General features: G+C 39.4%; 1 protein-coding gene across 1 annotated transcript in view; it reads left to right on the forward strand.

Moving 5' to 3' along the window:
• Positions 1-19,988, forward strand: part of ADAMTSL3 (ADAMTS like 3) — a 333,555-nt gene that overhangs the window by 113,535 nt on the left and 200,032 nt on the right. Inside the window, exon 5 of the mRNA XM_032836843.1 lies at positions 18,139-18,184. Within this exon, the coding sequence (XP_032692734.1) occupies positions 18,139-18,184 (46 nt within the window). The remainder of the gene's footprint in view (positions 1-18,138; positions 18,185-19,988) is intronic.

Consider the following 19,988-nt stretch of genomic DNA (forward strand, 5'->3'; position numbering starts at 1 on the left):
TCCTTAATATGAAGTAGATACATAGTTCTGTAACTACTATGGAAATTGAATTCATAATATAAAAACTCTTGACCCCCAAACAATTTCCAGGCCAAGATTGTTTCACTGGTGAATTCCACCAAGTATTTAAGAAGAATTTGTGCCAATTCCAAACAATTTTTTCCAGAAAACAGAAGAGGAGAGAATACTTCCAAATTCATTTTATGCATATAGTATTAGTCTGGTATCAAAACCAGATAAAAACTATACAGAAAATAAAACTACAGACAATATTACACATAAATATAGATGTAAAAATTATTAATAAGATGCTATCAAATAATATTCAGAAATATATAAGAGGAGTTCTACACTATGACCTAGGGGGTTGATTTCAGGGATGTAAGGTTTGTTCAGTATTTGAAAGTCAGTCACTGTAATCTACTCAGTTATCAAGCTAAAGAAAAAATTCATCGGATCATATCAATTGATGCATAAAAATTTTCTGAGAAAGGTCAATACCTATTCATGATAAGGAACTCTCAGAAAAATAGGAATGGAAGGGAACTTGCTCAGCTTGATAAAAAATATCTAAAAACCCATAGTTAATGTTATATATTATAGTTATGGTGAAAGACTGTATACTTTCTCCTTAAGACCTGTAACAAGGCAAAGGAGTGTGTTTTCACCACTCTGGTTCAACCCACTGCGATAAGGGAAGAAAATAAAAGACGTATCAATCCAAAAGATGAAACAAAACTGTCCTTATTTGTCAAATGTAGAAAATCCCAAGGATTCTACAAAATAACCCAGGAACTAAAAAAGTGAGTTTGGCAAGGATGAAAAATAACATTCAAAAATTTATTTTATTTCTCTCACTAGTGATGTGCACATAGAAACTGAAATGAAAAATAAAATACGATTTACAATTACTCAAAAAACGTTAAAATACTTAGGTGTATATCTAACGAAACGTTTACTGAACTTGTATGCTGAGCACTGACTGCAAAGTGCTGATGAGAGAAATCAAAGATCTAAATTAATGGAGACAAGTATGTTCATGGATTGGACAAGTCAACACGAGAGGTCAGTTCTGCCCAGATGGATTTATAGGTTTAACCCAATTTCTCTCAAAATGCCAGCAATATTTTTTGTAGATTATTCTAAAATAATTATTCTAAAACAGTATTGTTCTAAAATGTGTATGGGAAGGCATAGGCCCTGGAATAGCTAAAACAATTTTGGAAGAAAAAAAAAAAGAATGGAAGAGGAGGAATCAGTCGATCTGATATAAAGCCTTACTATATAGCTACTAATCAAAGCTATGGTATTGGCAGAGGGAGGGGCACATAGATCAGTGGGAGAAAATATTTGCAAACCACATATCTGACAAAGGACTAGTATCTAAATTAAGAAATCTTAAAAATTAGTGATTAAAAACCAGACAATCCAGTTAGTAAACGAACAAAAGACATAAATAGATGTTTCACTAAAGAAGAATATATGGCGAATGAGCACATAAAAAGATGCTTACCATAAACGAGACAAGATGGGATCAGGAGGGGGACAAACCATAAGAGGCTCTTAATCTCACAAAACAAACTGAGGGTTGCTGGGGGGAGGGGGGTTGCGGGGGTGGGGATATGGGCATTGGGGAGGGTATGTGCTATGGTGAGTGCTGTGAAGTGTGTAAACCTGGCAGTTCACAGACCTGTACCCCTGGGGCTAATAATACATTATATGTTTACAAAATAATTAAAAAAATTTTAAAAAAAGATGCTTACCATCACTATGTATTAGGGAAATGTGAATTAAAACCATCATGAGATATCATTACATACTTAGCTTGGCTTAAAAAAATATCATGACTTGGGTGGCTGGGTGGCTCAGTGGGTTAAGCCTCTGCTTTCAGCTCAGGTCATGGTTTCAGGGTCCTGGGATCGAGCCCTGCATCAGGCTTCCTGTTCAGCGGGGACCCTGCTTCTCCCTCTGCCTGTCTCTCTGCTTACGTGTGATCGATCTCTCTCTCTCTCGCTGTCAGATAATTAAATAAAATCTTTAAAAAAAAATCGTGACAGTATGAAAGAAACACTGGCAAGGATGCAGAGAAACTAGATCACTCATCTATTGCCGGTGGGAACGTAAAATGGTATAGTCACTCTGAAAAACAGACCGTCTCTCTAAAAAGTAAAAATACAATCTAGCAGTTGTACTCCTGGGTTTTTGTACCACAGAGATGGAATGAATACTGTGTTCACAGCAAAATGTGTATGTGAACGTTTATAGCAGCTTTCCTCGTAATTTCCAAAAAGTGAAGATAACTCAGATGTTCTTTGGCGAGTGAATAGTTAAGCTGTGGCGTGGAATGCCGTGTTTTCCATACCATGGAACGTGACATAGCAGTAAAAGGAAAGGAACCACTGATACGTGGAACAACCGGAATGAATCAACACAGAAATTGCAGAGGTAAAAAAATACCATTCTCCAAATGTTACAAACTATGTAATATTCTTTTTTAACTTTTAATTCAAATTCAATTAGCCACGATATAGTACCTATTTAATTTCAGATATAGAGCTTAATGATTTATCAGTTGCATGTAAAAATGACAAAAATTAAACAATTGGAGAACAGATAGTAGTTGCCAAGCATTAAGGAGTAGGTGAGGGTGAAAAGAAAGAAGGTACAGCTGTAAAGGCAACTTGAGAAATCCTTGTGGTGAGACAAATGTTCTGTATTTTGACTATATTATTATCAGCATCCTGATTCTGTCATTTGCAAGATGTTACCATTGAGGGAAATAAGGTCAAGTGTGTATGGGATCTCTTCCTTATTTCTTACAAATGCATGCGATTTATAATTATTTTTAAGTAAAAGATTTAAGTTAATTAGGAAAAAAAACACCTAGAAATGCCAGGGAAAATAGAATGTAACTCTTTTTTAAAAATCATAAGGCTGAATCCATGTCCATGGATAGAAAGACTCAATATTGTCAAGATGTCAGTTCCTCCAAACCTGGTCTATAGATTCAATGTAATCCCAGTCAAAATCCCAGAAAGTTATTTTGTAAGATATTGACAAATGGATTCTAAAATTTATGTGGAAAGCGGACCCTGGTCAGTCAACACAGTATTGAAGGAGAAGGACAAAGTTGGAGGACTGACACTATCTGATGTCTAGACTTACTGTAAAGCTATAGTAATCAAGACAATATGGTACTGGTGAAAAAGCAGACAAATAGGTCAATGGAACAGAATAGAGAGCCCAGAGATAAGACTCCCATATAGTCAAGTGATGTTGACAAAGAAGCAAAGGCAACACAATGGAGCAAATATAGTCTCTTCAACATATGGTGCTAGAACAACTGGACATTTATGTGCGGGAAAAAAAAAAAGAATTTAGACACAGATTTGCATCACTCATAAGAGTTAACTCAAAATGGATCATAGACCTAAATGTAAAACACCAAACTATAAAAGTCTAGAAGATAACATAGGCTAAAACACGGATGACCTCAAGTGTGGCAACGACAATGACTTTTTAGATACACAACCAAAGACACTTCATTAAAATTAAGCCCTTCTGCTCTGCGAAAGGCAATGTCAAGAGAATGAGAAGACAAACCTCAGACCGGGAGAAAATATTTGCAAAAGACATATCTGACAAAGGAATAAACAAAGATCTGTTAAAGTTTAATGATGAGAAAATGGACAGCTTAATTAAAAAATGGGCCAGAGCCCTTTATAGGCACTGTGCCAAGGAAGATATAGAGATGACGAACAAACATATGGAAAGACAGTGCACGTCGTATGTCATCATCAAAGAAATGCAAAGTAAACAACGAGTTACCACTACATGTCTATTAGAGGGCCGAAATCTGGAACATGGACCACAGCATAGGCTGGTGAGGATATGGAAGAGCAGGAGCTCTCATTCGTTGCTGGTGGGAGAGCAAACTGGTGCAGCCTACCTTGGAAGATAGTTTAACTGTATGTTTAATACTCTTACCACATGAGCCAGCGGTTGCACCCCTTGGCATGTACCCAAAGGGGTTGAGAACTTACAGCCACACAAAAACCTGCACATGGATGTCTATAGCAGCTTTATTCATAGTTGCCGAAACTGGGAAGCAACTAAATGCCTTTAGTAGGTGAATGGATAAATAAAACCATGTCCATCCAGACAATGGAATATGATTTATCACTTAAAAGAAATGAGCCATTAAGCAATGGAAAGACGTGGAGGAACCTTAAATACATACCCCTAAGTGAAAGAAGCCAGAAGCGCTGCATGCTGTGATTCCAACCATACGACATGTTGGAAAAGATGAAACTCTGGAGACTGTGGATTCCAGGTGTTAGGATGGGGAAGGGATGAACAAGCAAAGCACAGAGGATTTTTATGGCAGCGAAAGTACTCCGTATGATACCGTAATGCTGGCTACATGGTGTTATACATTTGTTCAAGCCTACTAGACGCTCAACACCCAGAATTAACCGTCATCTGTGGACTTTGGGTGATCATGATGTGTTGTTATAGATTCACCAATTGCCCCAAAGGTACCACTCTAGTCGGGGATGTTGATAATGGGGGAAGCTCTGCATATGCAGGGCAGGAAGCACGCGGGAGCTCTCTGAACCTTCCTCTGTGAACCTAAACTGGTTTAAAAAATAAAGACTCACCAACGGCGCTTGAAGTTTCCTTTGTCTTCACATCCTCGCCAATACCTGTTATTTCTTGTGTTTTGATTTTAGCCGTTCTGACAGGCAAAGCGATATCTCACTGTGATTGTCATTTGCATTTTCCTGATGATTAGTCATGTTGAGCATCTTTTCAGTGTGTCAGCCATCTCTATGTCTTTTCTGGAAAAAATGTCTATTCAGGTCCTGTACCCATAGTTAATTGGATTCTTTCTTTTTTTTTTTTATTGTTGAGTTGTATAAGTTCTTTATATATTTTGGAATAAACCTCTTACTGGTTATATCATTTGCAAATATCTTCTATTATCAAGTAGATACCCTTTTTGTTTTGTTGATGGTTTCCTTTGCTCTGCAAAAGGGTTTTTTTGTTGTTGTTACAGTCCTAGTAGTCTAATTTTGCTTTCGTTTCCCTTGCCAGAGGAGACATATCTAGAAAAATGTCTCTGTGGCTGATGTGGGAATGCAAGTTGGTGCAGCCACAGTGGAAGACAGTATGGCGGTTCCTCAAAAAATTAAAAATAGAATTACCATGTGATCTAGTAATTCCATACTGTATATTTACCCAAAGAAAATGAAAACACAGATTTGAAAAGAAATATGCACCCTTTGTTGTAGCATTATTTACAATAGCCAACATATGGAAGCAACCCAAGTGTCCATCTGTAGATGAGTGGATATGGAAGATGTGGTGTGTATACACAATGGATTATTACTCAGCCATAAAAAAGAATGAAATCTTGCCATTTACAACAACATGGATGGAGCAACACGTTGTATATATAATAATATGTAATTATAATATATTATATAAGAATGATTATTATTATAATTATATAATCATGGTAATAAAAATATAAAATGAAGTAAGGCAATCAGAGAATGATATATACCGTAAGATTTCATTAATATATGGAATATAAGAAACAACACAAAGAAGAAAAGAGACAAAAAAAATCCCAGACTCTTAAATACAGAGAACAAACTGGTGGTTACCAGAGGTGGAGAGTGAGGGGATAGCTGAAATAGATAAAGGGGATCAAAAGCACACTCCCCATGACGAGCACTAAGTAATGTGCAGAATTCTTGCATCACTATATTCTACACCTGAAACAAATCTCACATTGTATGTTACTTGGATAAAAACCCCCACAACATTAACAAGTCTTAATAAAGAAATATAGGTGAACCTAGAAGAAATGAAAGGAAATCCACAGAACCAAAAATTAAACAAAGAGGTAACTAAATACCAGACCAAGAAGTTCATACCTGATCCTGTGGTTATCTGCGGAATGGAGCGGGAATCTGCTGGTGCCCAGAACTCAGACTGTATAGAGTTTCAGTTCCTTCGTAATCACAAGAGATCAAGTCTGGAGGTGTAAGAGGCACAGCGTAGGGACTCCAACCATAATATAAAGGTAGGAGCTTTGTAAGTCCATATGTTTCCTAAACAGATGGACTGGGGCCAACAAAAAAAGCCATATACTAGCATAGAAGATTTTAAATTCTTGGTCTCAACAGTGAATTAAAAAAAGTTTCCACTTGGGAACAATGGACCTGTTCCCTAAGAGTTTGAGTTACATGTATATCGATTTACATTTATTATACATATTGAGTTGAATGTATATATCCCTTATGATTGTGGAAGTTTTGAGGTGAGAATTAATATGAAAAATGGTCTTGGAACCCTTGAAAGCTCTGAGGCTACTGGCAGTAACAAAAGATATGGAGGGACAAACCACTAAGGCGGGCTTGATGGGATTCCTAGTCCTATCAGTAGATCCCTTATTTAAGATTAGTTTGCTATCCTAACATACATAATACAAAAGGAAATATTTGCCACGAGTAAGCACCATCAGACACAGCACTGGTGACATAAGAGAAGAATTACAGTTATCTACATTGATGCATTTTTTTCATAACTGGAAAGAAAAATTTAGCAAACTAGAAATAGAGGTGTACTCTTTAATTTATAGTAGATAGCATCCTTCATAGTAAAATACTACCGCATTTTCTCTGATATTAGGTATGCAATAAGAATGCCCGCTGTCATAGTTTATATTTGTTAATGTTTCTGAGGCTCTAATCAGTATAATCAGGCAAGAGAAAGAATTACAAAGTATAAGAATTAGAAAGGAAGAGATAAAGTTCTCACGATTCAGAGACTGATTGTCTAAGAGAATAAGAATATCTACCCATAAAATATAGGACTAATAAGAGTCCTGGTACTGTAAACAAGGTTAATGCACAGATAAAAGCTGTATTCTTATATGGTAGCAAGAACTGAGAAAGCAAAATATCAAAAAGACGCCATTTGCCCTACTAACACAATATGAGGTATCTTGTAAAATATTCGGTAGATGTGCAAAACCTTTTTGAATGATTTAAAAATCTCACCTAAACAAATGGCGAAATATAATATGTTCATAAATAGGAAGTCACATCATAGAAATATCATTTCCTCCCCAAATTAATCTTTAAATTAAGTGTAACTCCAATTCTAAGAATCATATGGAAATACAAAGGTAATGAAAACAGGTTTTCAAACAACAAAATGGGTAATTTGCCCAGACACCGAAATTTAAGAAATATAACTATCATAGTAGCTTGGGTATCAATAAGAGACCACTGTAGCAAAATGGAGATCCAAGAAAAAAATATATATCAGCATTTGAAATATATTAGAGGAGGCACTAAAAATCTTTGGATTAAGGGTGGATATTCAGTACATGTGGCTCAGGTATGAATATTGATATCCAAAGGGGAAATATTAGAAAATGTGGGTACACATAAAGAATACATTCTAGGTGTATTAAAGTCTACTTACAAAAAGCAAAGCTTGAAAACCTTTAGAAGAAAATACCAAAGAATGTCTTTATGATCTCCAGGTAGTGAATTATTCCTTAACTAAGATATAAAGAGTTTAAGTTACAAAGGAAAATATTGATAAATTCAAGTCCACCACAAAAATAATTTTATATCATAAAAATATACCATAAACCAAAAGAAAAGCCTAGAGTGGGAGACTCTTGACAGTGAATATAGAAATTAGAGGTTTAGTATCTGAACTATTTAAATAACTTCTCCATACCAGTAAAACAAAAGCAAAAACAAATTTGTAGAAAAATGAAGAAAGAATATGAACAGGAAATTCACGGAAGGGAAAACTGCTTAGTCAGAAACAAATGGAGATATTAACCTCATTCACAAAAAGACACAAAAGAATGCAAAGTGAGATATTTTATATTCTTCAGATTAGGCAAAACGTAAAACATTTTAAAATGCCAAATATTGACCTAGATGTATGAAAATAAAAACCTTCTTGCACTATGAATGGGGGTGATAATTGGTATTCTCCCTTTAGGGAGCAATATGTCAGTATCTGGTCATAGCGAAGCTGTAAGTGTCCACAAGAGAATAGACACACCCTGGTATATATCCCAGGGAAATGCATGCAGATATGCCTAGGGATATTGCATAAGATTGCTTTTTGCAGAATCTTCATCAACTTTAGGAAAATTGGGGTTTTAGGAAAACATGGGGTTCCCATGGAACCATAAAAATGAATGAAATTGAGTTGCATCTGTCAACATGAATGTTCTCAAAAACATAGTGTTGATACAAATTTAAAAAATCAAGCTGTGGAAGGTCATGCACACTCTGATACCATTTATTTATTTGCCTCTGCAGAGGAGGCAAGAGAATAGGATTGAAGGGGTTTGGCAGGGGACTTCCATCATATCTGTCATGATACATTTCTTTTCTTTATTTTTTTTATGTTAGTCATCATACAGTCCATCATTAGTTTTTGTTGTAGTGTTCCATGATTCATTGTTGCATATATAACACCCAGTGCTCCATGCAATCCATGCCCTCCTTAGTACCCAACACCAGGATAATCCCTCCTCTTTTCCCCTCCCCTCTAAAACCCTGTTTGTTTCCCGGAGTCCAGGAGTCCATAGTCTCTCATGGTTCGTCTCCTGCCCTGATTTCCCCCTCTTTATTTTTCCCTTCTTTCTCCTAATGTCCTGCATGCTATTTCTTACGTTCCACAAATAAATGAAACCATATGACAATTTACTTTCTCTGCTTGACTTATTTCACTCAGCATAATCTCCTCCAGTCCCGTACATGTTGTTGCAAAAGTTGGGTGTTCATCCTTTCTGAAGGCTGCATAATATACCATTGTGTATATGGACCACATCTTCTTTATCCCTTGGACTGTTGAAGGGTATCGTGGCTCCTTCCACAGTTTGGCAATTGTGGACATTGCTGCTGTGAACATTGGGGTGCATGTGGCCCTTCTTGTTACTACATATGTATCTTTGGGGTAAATGCCCAGTAGTGCAATTGCTAGGTCATAGGGTAGCTCTACTTTTAACTTTTTGAGGAACCTCCATACTGTTTCCAGAGTGGCTGCACCAACTTGCATTCCCACCAACAGCCTAAGAGGGTTCCCCTTTCTCCACAACCTCTCCAATATTCGTTGTTTCTTGGCTTGTCAATTTTGACATTCTAACTGGTGTAAGGTGGTATCTCAATGTGGTTTTGATTTGAATCTCCCTGATGGCTAATGATGATGAACATTTTCTCATGTGTCTGTTAGCCATTTGTGTTCTTCTTTGGAGAAGTGTCTGTTCATATCTTCTGCCCATTTTTGACTTCTTTGTTTTTTGGCTGTTGAGTTTGAGAAGTTCTTTATGGATCTTGGCTATCAGCCCTTTAACTGTAGTGTCAATTGCAAATATCTTCTCCCATTCCATGAGTTGCCTCTTTGTTTTGTTGACTATTTCCTTTATTGTGTAGAAGGCTTTTATCTCGATGAAGTCCCAAAAGTTCATTTTTGCTTTTGTTTTCCTTGCCTTTGGAAACATGTCTGTAATGATTGATACCTACCTACCTTCCTTCCTTCCTTCCTTCCTTCCTTCCTTCCTTCCTTTTTCTCTCTCTCTCTCTCTTTCTTTCAGATTTTATTTATTTATTTGACACAGAGAAAGACATTGAGGGAGGGAACACAAGCGGAGGGAGTGGGAGAGGGAGAAGCAGGCTTCTCGCCGAACAGGGGGCCCCATGCAGGGCTGGATTCCAGTACCCCAGGATCATGACCTGAGCCAAAGGTAGTTGCTTAATGACTGAGCCACTCAGGTGCCCCAGGACTGATGCATTCCTTAAAAATAATTCCAAAGAAAACTTTAAGAAAACGATGAGGCTTACTAGTGGGTATATGAGTTTGTGTCATTCTTACTATTTTTTGTGGACTTAAAACATTTCATAATAAAATACTTGTAAGAACACAAAAACAATTCATTTATATATATTGTGACTCTATTTCAAGTGTTCGTTCCTGAAGCAGTACTTGCTTAATTCCTTTCAGTTTTTTAGGACTTTAGTGCTTTTTTAGTCTTTTTATGAACAAATCTTAACTCGTCTTCTGAAATTTGCTCTTAGGCCTGAGAGTCTCCAAATTTGTTTACTCCCTGAGCTCATCTAATTTGAAAAATACATCAGGCTAGGAAAGATCCTAATCAAGTATTTTAAAAAATTAAATGTGAGAATAGTATGTCCTGTGGTATGTATGGTCAGATAAAGGTATGGTGATATATATCATATGTCCTGTCTCTGGCTTGGTTCCTGGAATGGGGCCAGGCCTGTGGCACCACGCCCCCCCCAATCCCTCCACATCTCTCATGAGAAACAGGGACAGTAACATCATGTCTCTGCCTAAAAATGGAATTGCAGCAATTCAGAAGGGCAACAGATGAATTAATGGTTCAACATGTCCCCGCTCCCCACCTTTTGGGCAGCCTCAAACTTTCATCATTCCCGACCCCCTCCCATATTAAAAATGTTCACTGTCACTTTGAAAGTACCCTGAGGTTCCTAAGAAGGAAACCTACTTCCCTTGGAAAGCTTATCAGGTCTCTTTATCCTAGGAGAGCCTTGGAGATTTATTAAATCTTCATAAATAGGGAACTCTGTGGTCCATTTTTCTTGGAGGAGGAAGACAGAGGTGGATACATATAAAATCAAATAAACCGCCATCTCAAAGCTTTTGAAAGCATTTCGGTGCCATCTCTTTTTATCAGCGTGCTTATTTAAATTCCCGATTTAGGGAAGGGGGTGAATGCAGCTATTTTGCTCATTTATTTCTTTGTGTATAAAGTTATTCCAGGATTTGATTATATTTAAATTCACAGTCAGTGTTTTTGCATTGCCGACCATAACCCAGCCAGAATGTCTCTCTTGCAGAAGTTCGTAACTCGATATGCTAGTCAACTGCCAACCATGGGAAACAGGTTTAAGTTAACTACTAGTTAAAAAATTAATATATTTTTATTCTTCAAAACACATGCTTCTCCGTCTTTAAGACTCTAGTATTTGAGTCACTATATCATCAAATGAGTATAATAAATTATACTGCTATAAACTCCAGGGAAATTTTATTAATGTTTTTAATGTATCCTCATGTGAAATCAACATGTTTTTTATATATTCATAAATTTATGGCTTCAAAAATCTCCAATTTCAGGGTGTTACGAATGTTGTAATGGGTAGAAAATACATAATCGTGAAATGATGTTCTTGAATTTTCATTTACTCCTGATAACCATGAGTTCTTGCATATAATAATTAGAATGAAATTAAAAACTTGGAAGTAATCTTTCTGCAGCTTGGTTGCTTGGGGCCAAAGGAATTATTTCCAGAATAAGCTGGCAGTTTCCTGCTTAGGGAATTAGGACTCTAGTGTCCTTAACTTTAAAATAACTTGAATTTCATTTCATGCCTGTTTCATAAAGTGGTCATTCATTTTCATACTGAAGTGTCACCAGGGCACACCACATCCATAGAGATCAGTTAGTGAGTTTATTGTGTGTTCAGTTGATGTGAAGGAGAACATTAAAAATGTTGGCCAGATAGTTGGGTTAAAAAAAAAAAATCTTACTACTGATTGGCTTGGGGAATTGAGAGGTGGTCTTCCCTCATATTTATAACCACATTCTGGTACTTAGTAGGTTCACTATAAGAAGTTGTTGGAGAAGGAATGAAGGAATGAATCTAGAATGGTACTCTGTATTTTGAGAGTTCATGAAGTAAAATGCTCTCTTTCCATGTCACTTTGCTGCCCTTGTAGTGGGATTGGTCGTGGCGATAGCCTTATGTCTTAGGTTTACATTTTCGGTCTCATCAGTTAAGACGCAGGTTCGTGCCTCCTGGGTCCCAGGCTTACAATCAGGGCACAGCAGATGGCAGTGGGGTGTAGACCATGACCGTCTGGTCTATACAACAGACCTGAGACACAACCAGAAGCTGTTTTCAAGGATACGTTTTTTCCTTTTAGTTTTAAATTTCTTTTTACAAAAGTAGTTTTTCTTTTCTTTCTTTTTTTTTTAAGATTTTATTTATTTATTTGAGAGAGAGACAGATAGTGACAAGATAGCAAGAGAGAACACAAGCAGGAAGGAGAAGGAGAATCAGGCTCCCACTGAGCAGGGAGCCTGATGTGGGACTCGATCCCAGGACCCTGGGATCATGACTTGAGCTGAAGGCAGACGCTTCACCGACCAAGCCACCCAGGCATCCCTACAACAGTAGTTTTGCTTCTCATTTAAAAAACCGCTGAAGTTAAACAATTGGTATCAATGCCTCTGAAATCATTTTTTTCTGAAGTTCCAGAATGTTTTTAAAGAAAATACCATTCTTTATAGGTTTTGACTATATTGTTTTTCTGTATATCAGTATTTCAATTTAAATACTATCTTAACTTGTTTCTTTGCAATTTGCCTGGTCTCTGGACAGTAGAATTAAAAGTCTTTTAGGGTTCTAAGTCAGTGTGGTACAAAAGGTTTTGGTTATCACTTCCCTAATCTATTAGCTGCTTTCCTCAGTTGGGGCTTTTCCAAAATAAACGGAGTACTTTAAATCCCCGTCCACTTTTTTCTGTAATTTATTTTCTTCTCCCCCCCACCCCCTGCACATAAAAGCACAATGAAATAAGTCATGTAAGTGCATGACCTTGTCCACTGGCTTAGCTCTTGTCTCCCAGGAGAATGGCGTCACTTCCCCTTGACCAAGAGAGAGACTTCTCCACCCTATAATCCCGTTTTCCCGCCAGCCTCCCAGTTTGGTCCTTCTTGAATGTTTCAAGTTTCATACAGTCTCATCGAAAGTTTAATAAATTTGAGGGTCATGTATGACAAGACACAAAACAGAGGAAATAGGCAGTGTTAAAAGATGCTCAGACTGGGTCATCTTATTACTAACATAGCATCTGGGAAGATGTCCTAATCCCAAACTCGCAAGAATTGTACTAAGCAAGGGCAACTGATTGTATGTGTTGTCTGCCTTTGAGTTCAGAACTTTAACTGTCATTTAGATAATGCTTTCTGAGGCAGCCGTAATGCTGTGATGTTTTTTTTTTTCCCCACTCCCAAAGTTCTTCTTCCCCTGTGTTTTCTCCGTAATCCCGTTAGGGATCCGTGCTACAAGTGGAACAGACGGGAAGGGATGGTATGAGATGAAAGTGGATAGTTTGAGAAGGATTGCAAAGAAAGAGAAAGTGGAAAGCAGGATCAGAAAGTGTCAAACATAAAATACAAAATAATCATGGCAGTAAAAGAAAATTACTCATGTGGAGGATGGATTCGTCATAACTCGTAAAATTGTACACCCCCCAAAAGGTGAATTTTACCATATGTAAATGTAAGAAGCATGGGAAAAAAGAGGCAGCATAAATGACCACACATTGTCATGTTTGTACAGCAATGTGGATATACTTAATGCTGGACTGCGTATCTAAAAATGGTTAAGTTGGTAAATTTATGGTATGTGTATTTCACCACAATTAAGAACATTTAAATTCAGGTCTACAAAAAATGTAATGTCTGTATAATGGACTATTATATAGTTACTGAAATAATTTTTCCGAAGAATTAGTAATGAAATGAGGGTCTACTTGTTATATTAGACTAAAACTAATCCGAGGCTGAATTGTACTAGGATTTCACATCTGTAAGTCATGCAGAAACACGGGGTGATTAAATGCCAAAGTGTGGAGAGTGAAGGTCTTGGTGATGGGATTTAGAAAGATTGATTATTCTCCTTTACACTTCTTGGCGTATTATTAGTTTTCACGTACTCTTTTTGTAATCAATAAAAATGAAATCATCAGCAGGTATGTGCGATGATGGTATATTACTGAAATGGATTATCGATTATTTCATAGAGGCTCCTATTTAAACCATAGCAGCCAAAAATCAGATCCATCCAGATCCACTTTTTTTTTTTTAAGAGAGGGAGGAGGGAGGGGCAGAGGGAGAAGAAAAGAGAAAATCTCAGTGAGTGAGCCCAGCGCAGGGCTCCATGTCAGGACCCTGAGATCATGACCTGAGCTCCCAAATCAGGAGTGAGATGCTTAACCGACTGAGCCATCCAGGTGCCCCCTCTCAGACCCACTTCTTTTTTATTTATTTTATTTATTTATTTATTTATTTAAAATTTTTTTTCTTTCTTTTCAGCATAACAGTATTCATTGTTTTTGCACAACACCCAGTGCTCCATGCAATACGTACCCTCTCTAATACCCACCACCTGGTTCCCCCAACCTCCCACCCCCCGCCCCTTTAAAACCCTGATTGTTTTTCAGAGTCCATAGTCTCTCATGGTTCACCTCCCCTTCCAATTTCCCTCAACTCCCTTCTCCTCTCTAACTCCCCTTGTCCTCCATGCTATTTGTTATGCTCCTCAAGTAAGTGAAACCATATGATAATTGTCTCTCTCTGCTTGACTTATTTCACTCAGCATAATCTCTTCCAGTCCTGTCCATGTTGATACAAAAGTTGGGTATTCATCCTTTCTGATGGAGGCATAATACTCCATAGTGTATATGGACCACATCTTCCTTATCCATTCGTCCATTGAAGGGCATCTTGGTTCTTTCCACAGTTTGGCGACCATGGCCATTGCTGCTATAAACATTGGGGTACAGATAGCCCTTCTTTTCACTACATCTGTATCTTTGGGGTAAATACCCAGTAGTGCAGTTGGAAGGTGCGTAGGGAAGCTCCATTTTTAATTTCTTGAGGAATCTCCACACTGTTCTCCAAGGTGGCTGCACCAACTTGCATTCCCACCAACAGTGTAAGAGGGTTCCCCTTTCTCCACATCCTCTCCAACACATGTTGTTTCCTGTCTTGCTAATTTTGGCCATTCTAACTGGTGTAAGGTGGTATCTCAATGTGGTTTTAATTTGAATCTCCCTGATGGCTAGTGATGATGAACATTTTTTTCATGTGTCTGATAGCCATTTGTATGTCTTCATTGGAGAAGTGTCTGTTCATATCTTCTGCCCATTTTTTAATATGATTGTCTGTTTTGTGTGTGTTGAGTTTGAGGAGTTCTTTATAGTTCCTGGATATCAACCTTTTGTCTGTACTGTCATTTGCAAATATCTTCTCCCATTCCGTGGGTTGCCTCTTTGTTTTTTTGACTGTTTCCTTTGCTGTGCAGAAGCTTTTGATCTTGATGAAGTCCCAAAAGTTCATCTTTGCTTTTGTTTCCTTTGCCTTTGGAGACATATCTTGAAAGAAGTTGCTGTGGCTGATATCGAAGAGGTTACTGCCTATGTTCTCCTCTAGGATTCTGATGGATTCCTGTCTCACATTGAGGTTTTTTATCCATTTTGAGTTTATCTTTGTGTATGGTGTAAGAGAATGGTCGAGTTTCATTCTTCTACATATAGCTGTCCAGTTTTCCCAGCACCATTTATTGAAGAGACTGTCTTTTTTCCACTGTATATTTTTTCCTGTTTAGTTGAAGATTATTTGACCATAGAGTTGAGGGTCCATATCTGGTCCATATCTGGGCTCTCTACTCTGTTCCACTGGTCTATGTGTCTGTTTTTATGCCAGTTCCATGCTGTCTTGGTGATCACAGCTTTGTAGTAAAGCTTGAAATCAGGTAACGTGATGCCCCCAGTTTTATTTTTGTTTTTCAACCTTTCTTTAGCGATTCGGGGTCTCTTCTGATTCCATACAAATTTTTGGATTATTTGCTCCAGCTCTTTGAAAAATACCGGTGGAATTTTGATCGGAATGGCATTAAAAGTATAGATTGCTCTAGGCAGTATAGACATTTTAACAATGTTTATTCTTCCGATCCAAGAGCATGGAATGGTCTTCCATCTTTTTGTGTCTTCTTCAATTTCTTTCATGAGTGTTCTGTAGTTCCTTGAGCACAATTCCTTTACCTCTTTGGTTAGGTTTATTCCCAGGTATCTTATGGTTCTTGGTGCTATGGTTCTTGGTGCTATATTTCTTGGAGTCTTGGGTTTTCCATATAAAGAATCATGTCATCTGCGAAGAGAGAGAGTTTGACTTCTTCATTGCCAATATGGATACCTTTTATTTCTCTTTGTTGTCAGACCCACTTCTTAAAAATTTATTTTCTTGGGGCGCCTGGGTGGCTCAGTGGGTTAAAGCCTCTGCCTTTGAATCAGGTCATGATCCCAGGGTTCTGGGATCGAGCCCCACGTCGGGCTCTCTCCTCCACAGGGAGCCTGCTTCCTCCTCTCTCTGCCTGCCTCTCTGCCTACTTGTGATTTCTGTCTGTCAAATAAATAAAAATAAAATCCTTAAAAACAAAACAAAACAAAACACATTTATTTTCTTGCAGCATCTGGGTGGCTTAGTTGGTTAAGCACCTGCTTTCAGCTCAGGTCATGATCCTGGAGTCCCGGGATCGAGCCCTGCATCGGACTCCCTGCTCAGTGGGGAGTCTGCTTCTCCCTCTTCCTCTGCCCATTCCCCCCTGCTTATGATCTCTCACTCTCTCTCAAATAAATAAAATCTTTTAAAAAATTTCTATTCTTCTAAGACTAAATATTTTAAAACATTGAAATAGTATCAACCAACTTTTAAAGCCAGATGTGGAGCTAAGCCTGTGTTTAGCTTTCTTTGCTGCGAATCTGCCATTGAACTGACCAGGTAAACCAAAGGTTTAAAAAAAAAAGAAGAATGTATAACTGAGAAGTTGGGAAGTACCATTAGCGGACCAGCTAGCTGTAAGAAATTAATACAAACTATGGAGCAGCAAGCCCTGGTTGAGGAAAGCACCTGCAGGTTGGAACCGCGAGCATCCTAAGGAAGACAGGACCGGGAGAACGAGTGGCAGGGTTCCAGAGCCACTGCCTGGAGGGGTGGAGAGAGCTCGTGGGGGTCATTTGTGGGGGGTTCTCAAGCCTATAGATGACTTCGGGCCCTATAGCACCAGCATCCCAGGGAAATCTCCTGGACACGATTTTGTAGCTTCCGTTCAGTAAGGCCAATAGTTGGAAGAAAATGTGGAAGGGCTGCCTCTAGCAAGCATCTAACGGAGTCCATCGTATCGATTACAGACGGAGGTCCTGGAGAGCCCAGCCAGCTTAGGGTCCTTCAGGGAGCGGGGGGACGCCGTGCACGAATGCATCCACCCAGGGCTTCCTCTTCTTTTTCACAGAAAAAACCCACAAGTATGCACACATATTATACATTAATTTCAGGGGTTATGTGGCTCCCAGGGTGAAAACTGCACATAAATAATAGCATTACATTAATTCAGCTGAAGAATTCACTCTCTGTTCAAAGGGACACTTTCATGAGACCTTTTGCCCTTCTGATTTTTTAAAAGTTATTTCTTAGAATTTAAACTTTGAATCTCTGAGGTAACACGGTAAGTTTTATGAGTATCACCTTGTATTGGCCTTTCTTTATCTTTTTTTCTTTCCTTCCTTCCTCCCTTCCTCCCTCCTACCCTCTCTCATTTCCTTCCTTCCTTCCTTCCTTCCTTTTTCTTCCTTTCTTTCCTTTCCTTCCTTCCTTCCTTTCTTTGTCATCCTTCCTTTCCCTTCCTTTTCTTTTCTTTCCTTTTGYTTTCTTTCTTTCTTTCTTTCTTTCTCTCTCTCTCTCTCCTTCCCTCCCTTCCCTCTCCTTCCTTCTTTCCTTCCCCCTCGCTCCCTCCCTCCCTTATTTTCTTTTTCTTTCCTTCCTTCATTCCTTTCTTTTCTTCCCGTTTCTTTTCTTTTCCTTCATTTCTTTTTCCTTCCTTCCTTCCTTCCTTCCTTCCTTTCTTTGTCATCCTTCCTTTCCCTTCCTTTTCTTTTCTTTCTTTTTGTTTTCTTTCTTTCTTTCTTTCTTTCTCTCTCTCTCTCTCTCTCTCCTTCCCTCCCTTCCCTCTCCTTCCTTCCTCCCCTCCTTCTCCCTCGCTCCCTTATTTTCTTTCTTTCTTTCCTTCCTTCATTCCTTTCTTTTCTTCCCGTTTCTTTTCTTTTCCTTCATTTCTTTCCTTCCTTCCTTCCTCTCCCTCTCTCTCCTTCCTTCTTTCCTTCTCTCCCTCCCTCTGCTCCTCCCTCCCTCCCTCTGTCCTCTTTCTTTTGTGCTGCTTGCCACTCTTATGAAATCATTGCTTTTTCCCTCTTTTTTCCCTCTAGGAACTGTGAAGGACAAAATATTCGATACAAGACGTGCAGCAGTCATGTAAGTTCTGGAAGAAGAGCGTATAACCCGGTAATGTCCATGGGTTCCGTTGGAAGGTTACGTGTGCTGTAAAGCTAATGACCCCTTGGTACCCTTTGGGGAAAAGGTAAACATTTTTTAATTGACAACAGATTTTGTGTATCTCATGCCTTCCATGTGTACTACCTTTTTGGGCCTTTTTATATTTACAAACTAATTTGGTAAGTATTTAATAGTTTCTAAATTCATGGAAACAATGCCTGATACCTGCAAATACCTGGAGAGTTCCGGTGCGCTAGGCACAGGATGGCCCCCGCCCTCACACTGTCTCTGAGACCGAGGCAGACAAGGTGTGGCGATTTCTCTTTTGCATGCGGTAAAATTCCTTTCCCAGGGCCACAATGGGAGAGCACAGACTTGAACGGGTCTATGGTGTTCTTCCCGCTCCAAACCACCTGCCCTGCCCACCGCACGAGGTGTTTAAGAGAGCTCTATTGGTGGTTCAAGAAAATCCTATGTCAGGACACGGTTTTGTCCTGCAGACGTAGATGTGTCCTGGGAGGCAGCCCTGCCAGCCTGGGGCAGTAGCGAGCGGGCGCTGGGAGCGAGACCTTCTGACCACAGGGCGCAGCCGTGCTGCCAGTCTGTTTTCATCAGTGATAAAGCAGATGCAGTTGTCTCTCTCCATGGGCTTCAAATTCAGGTGGCAGGTGTGGGTACCTGTTTACTGGGCATTCAGACTGCACCACCACTCGGCCCCTGGCCAGGCAGACCGGTGTCCATCACGTCCCTGGAGGAATCTGGGGCCACAAAGCAAATAGATTTCACATGTCCTGTGACCAGGGGGAGGGGCGAGGACTCGGGGGACGCACATGGGCGTGATGTGTAATTAAATGAGCTGCGGTCCAGCTGGGGGGTGCGGGAGGCAGAGCGACTTGGGACTTTAGCGCAAACCCCGTCTGGCTTTGTTTTCTCCTGCAAGCACGAGCGTGCCTTCGCCCCGGAGGGCTTTATCTCGGAGACATTTCTATGCACTGCCTTTTGTGGGGCTGCATATTTTTGTTTGTTTGTCTTTGCTGTTGTTTGTTTTGAGGGCTTTTTTTCTTTTTATAAAAGGGCCGCTTTAACAAGTGACCACAAATTCCTTGCAGCCATTCAACGATAAATTACACCCAACATCCTAGCCTGCCATATTCTGAAACTATCTGGGGGAATTCATGTTAAATGCCCAGATCAAGGTGTTGCCCTTGAGATTTCTTTCTTGGGTTTCTGTGTGTGTGTGTGTGTGTGTGTGTGTGTGTGTGTGACAGAGAGAGAGAGAGAGAGAGAGAGAGAGAGAGAAAGAGAGATTCTGCTCTCGTTAATTCCGAAAAGACACCTTTCTTCAGCACAAGGGGGTCTAGGAGCGTTGGGTCACACAGTGTAGACATATAATATAATCTACTAAAATCAGTGTATACTGGGTGCAATGGTTAGGACTTAGGTGAGCTCAAGTGAAGATCCCAGGCCCCTGAGGCCCTGTGGTCTTGGGAGGACCTGTGGTCTCTGCGTGAGGGCCCCTCTGGGAGGATCCTGCGGAAGCCTTTACCACCTGTAGGCTGCTGAGGATTGGAGGGTTAGAAAGTGGTGACCAGTGGGCAGGACCGCCACGTGAATGTTGCCCTTTTCGTTTTTCCGAGTTGGGGTATGTAGAGAGATTTCATAAGAACGCGGCATTAGTAGCTATGCTTGTCCTTGTGAACTCAGAGTTTGAACAGAATTCCTGTTAGGGAAAGGAGGGGGGGTGGCAGCAGGCCTTTCGGGGCGGAAGTGTTCAGGACACCCT

Source organism: Lontra canadensis, unplaced genomic scaffold, assembly GCF_010015895.1.
Source record: "Lontra canadensis isolate GAN:19392208 unplaced genomic scaffold, GSC_riverotter_1.0 scaffold94, whole genome shotgun sequence".
NCBI classification, from domain to species: Eukaryota; Metazoa; Chordata; class Mammalia; order Carnivora; family Mustelidae; genus Lontra; species Lontra canadensis.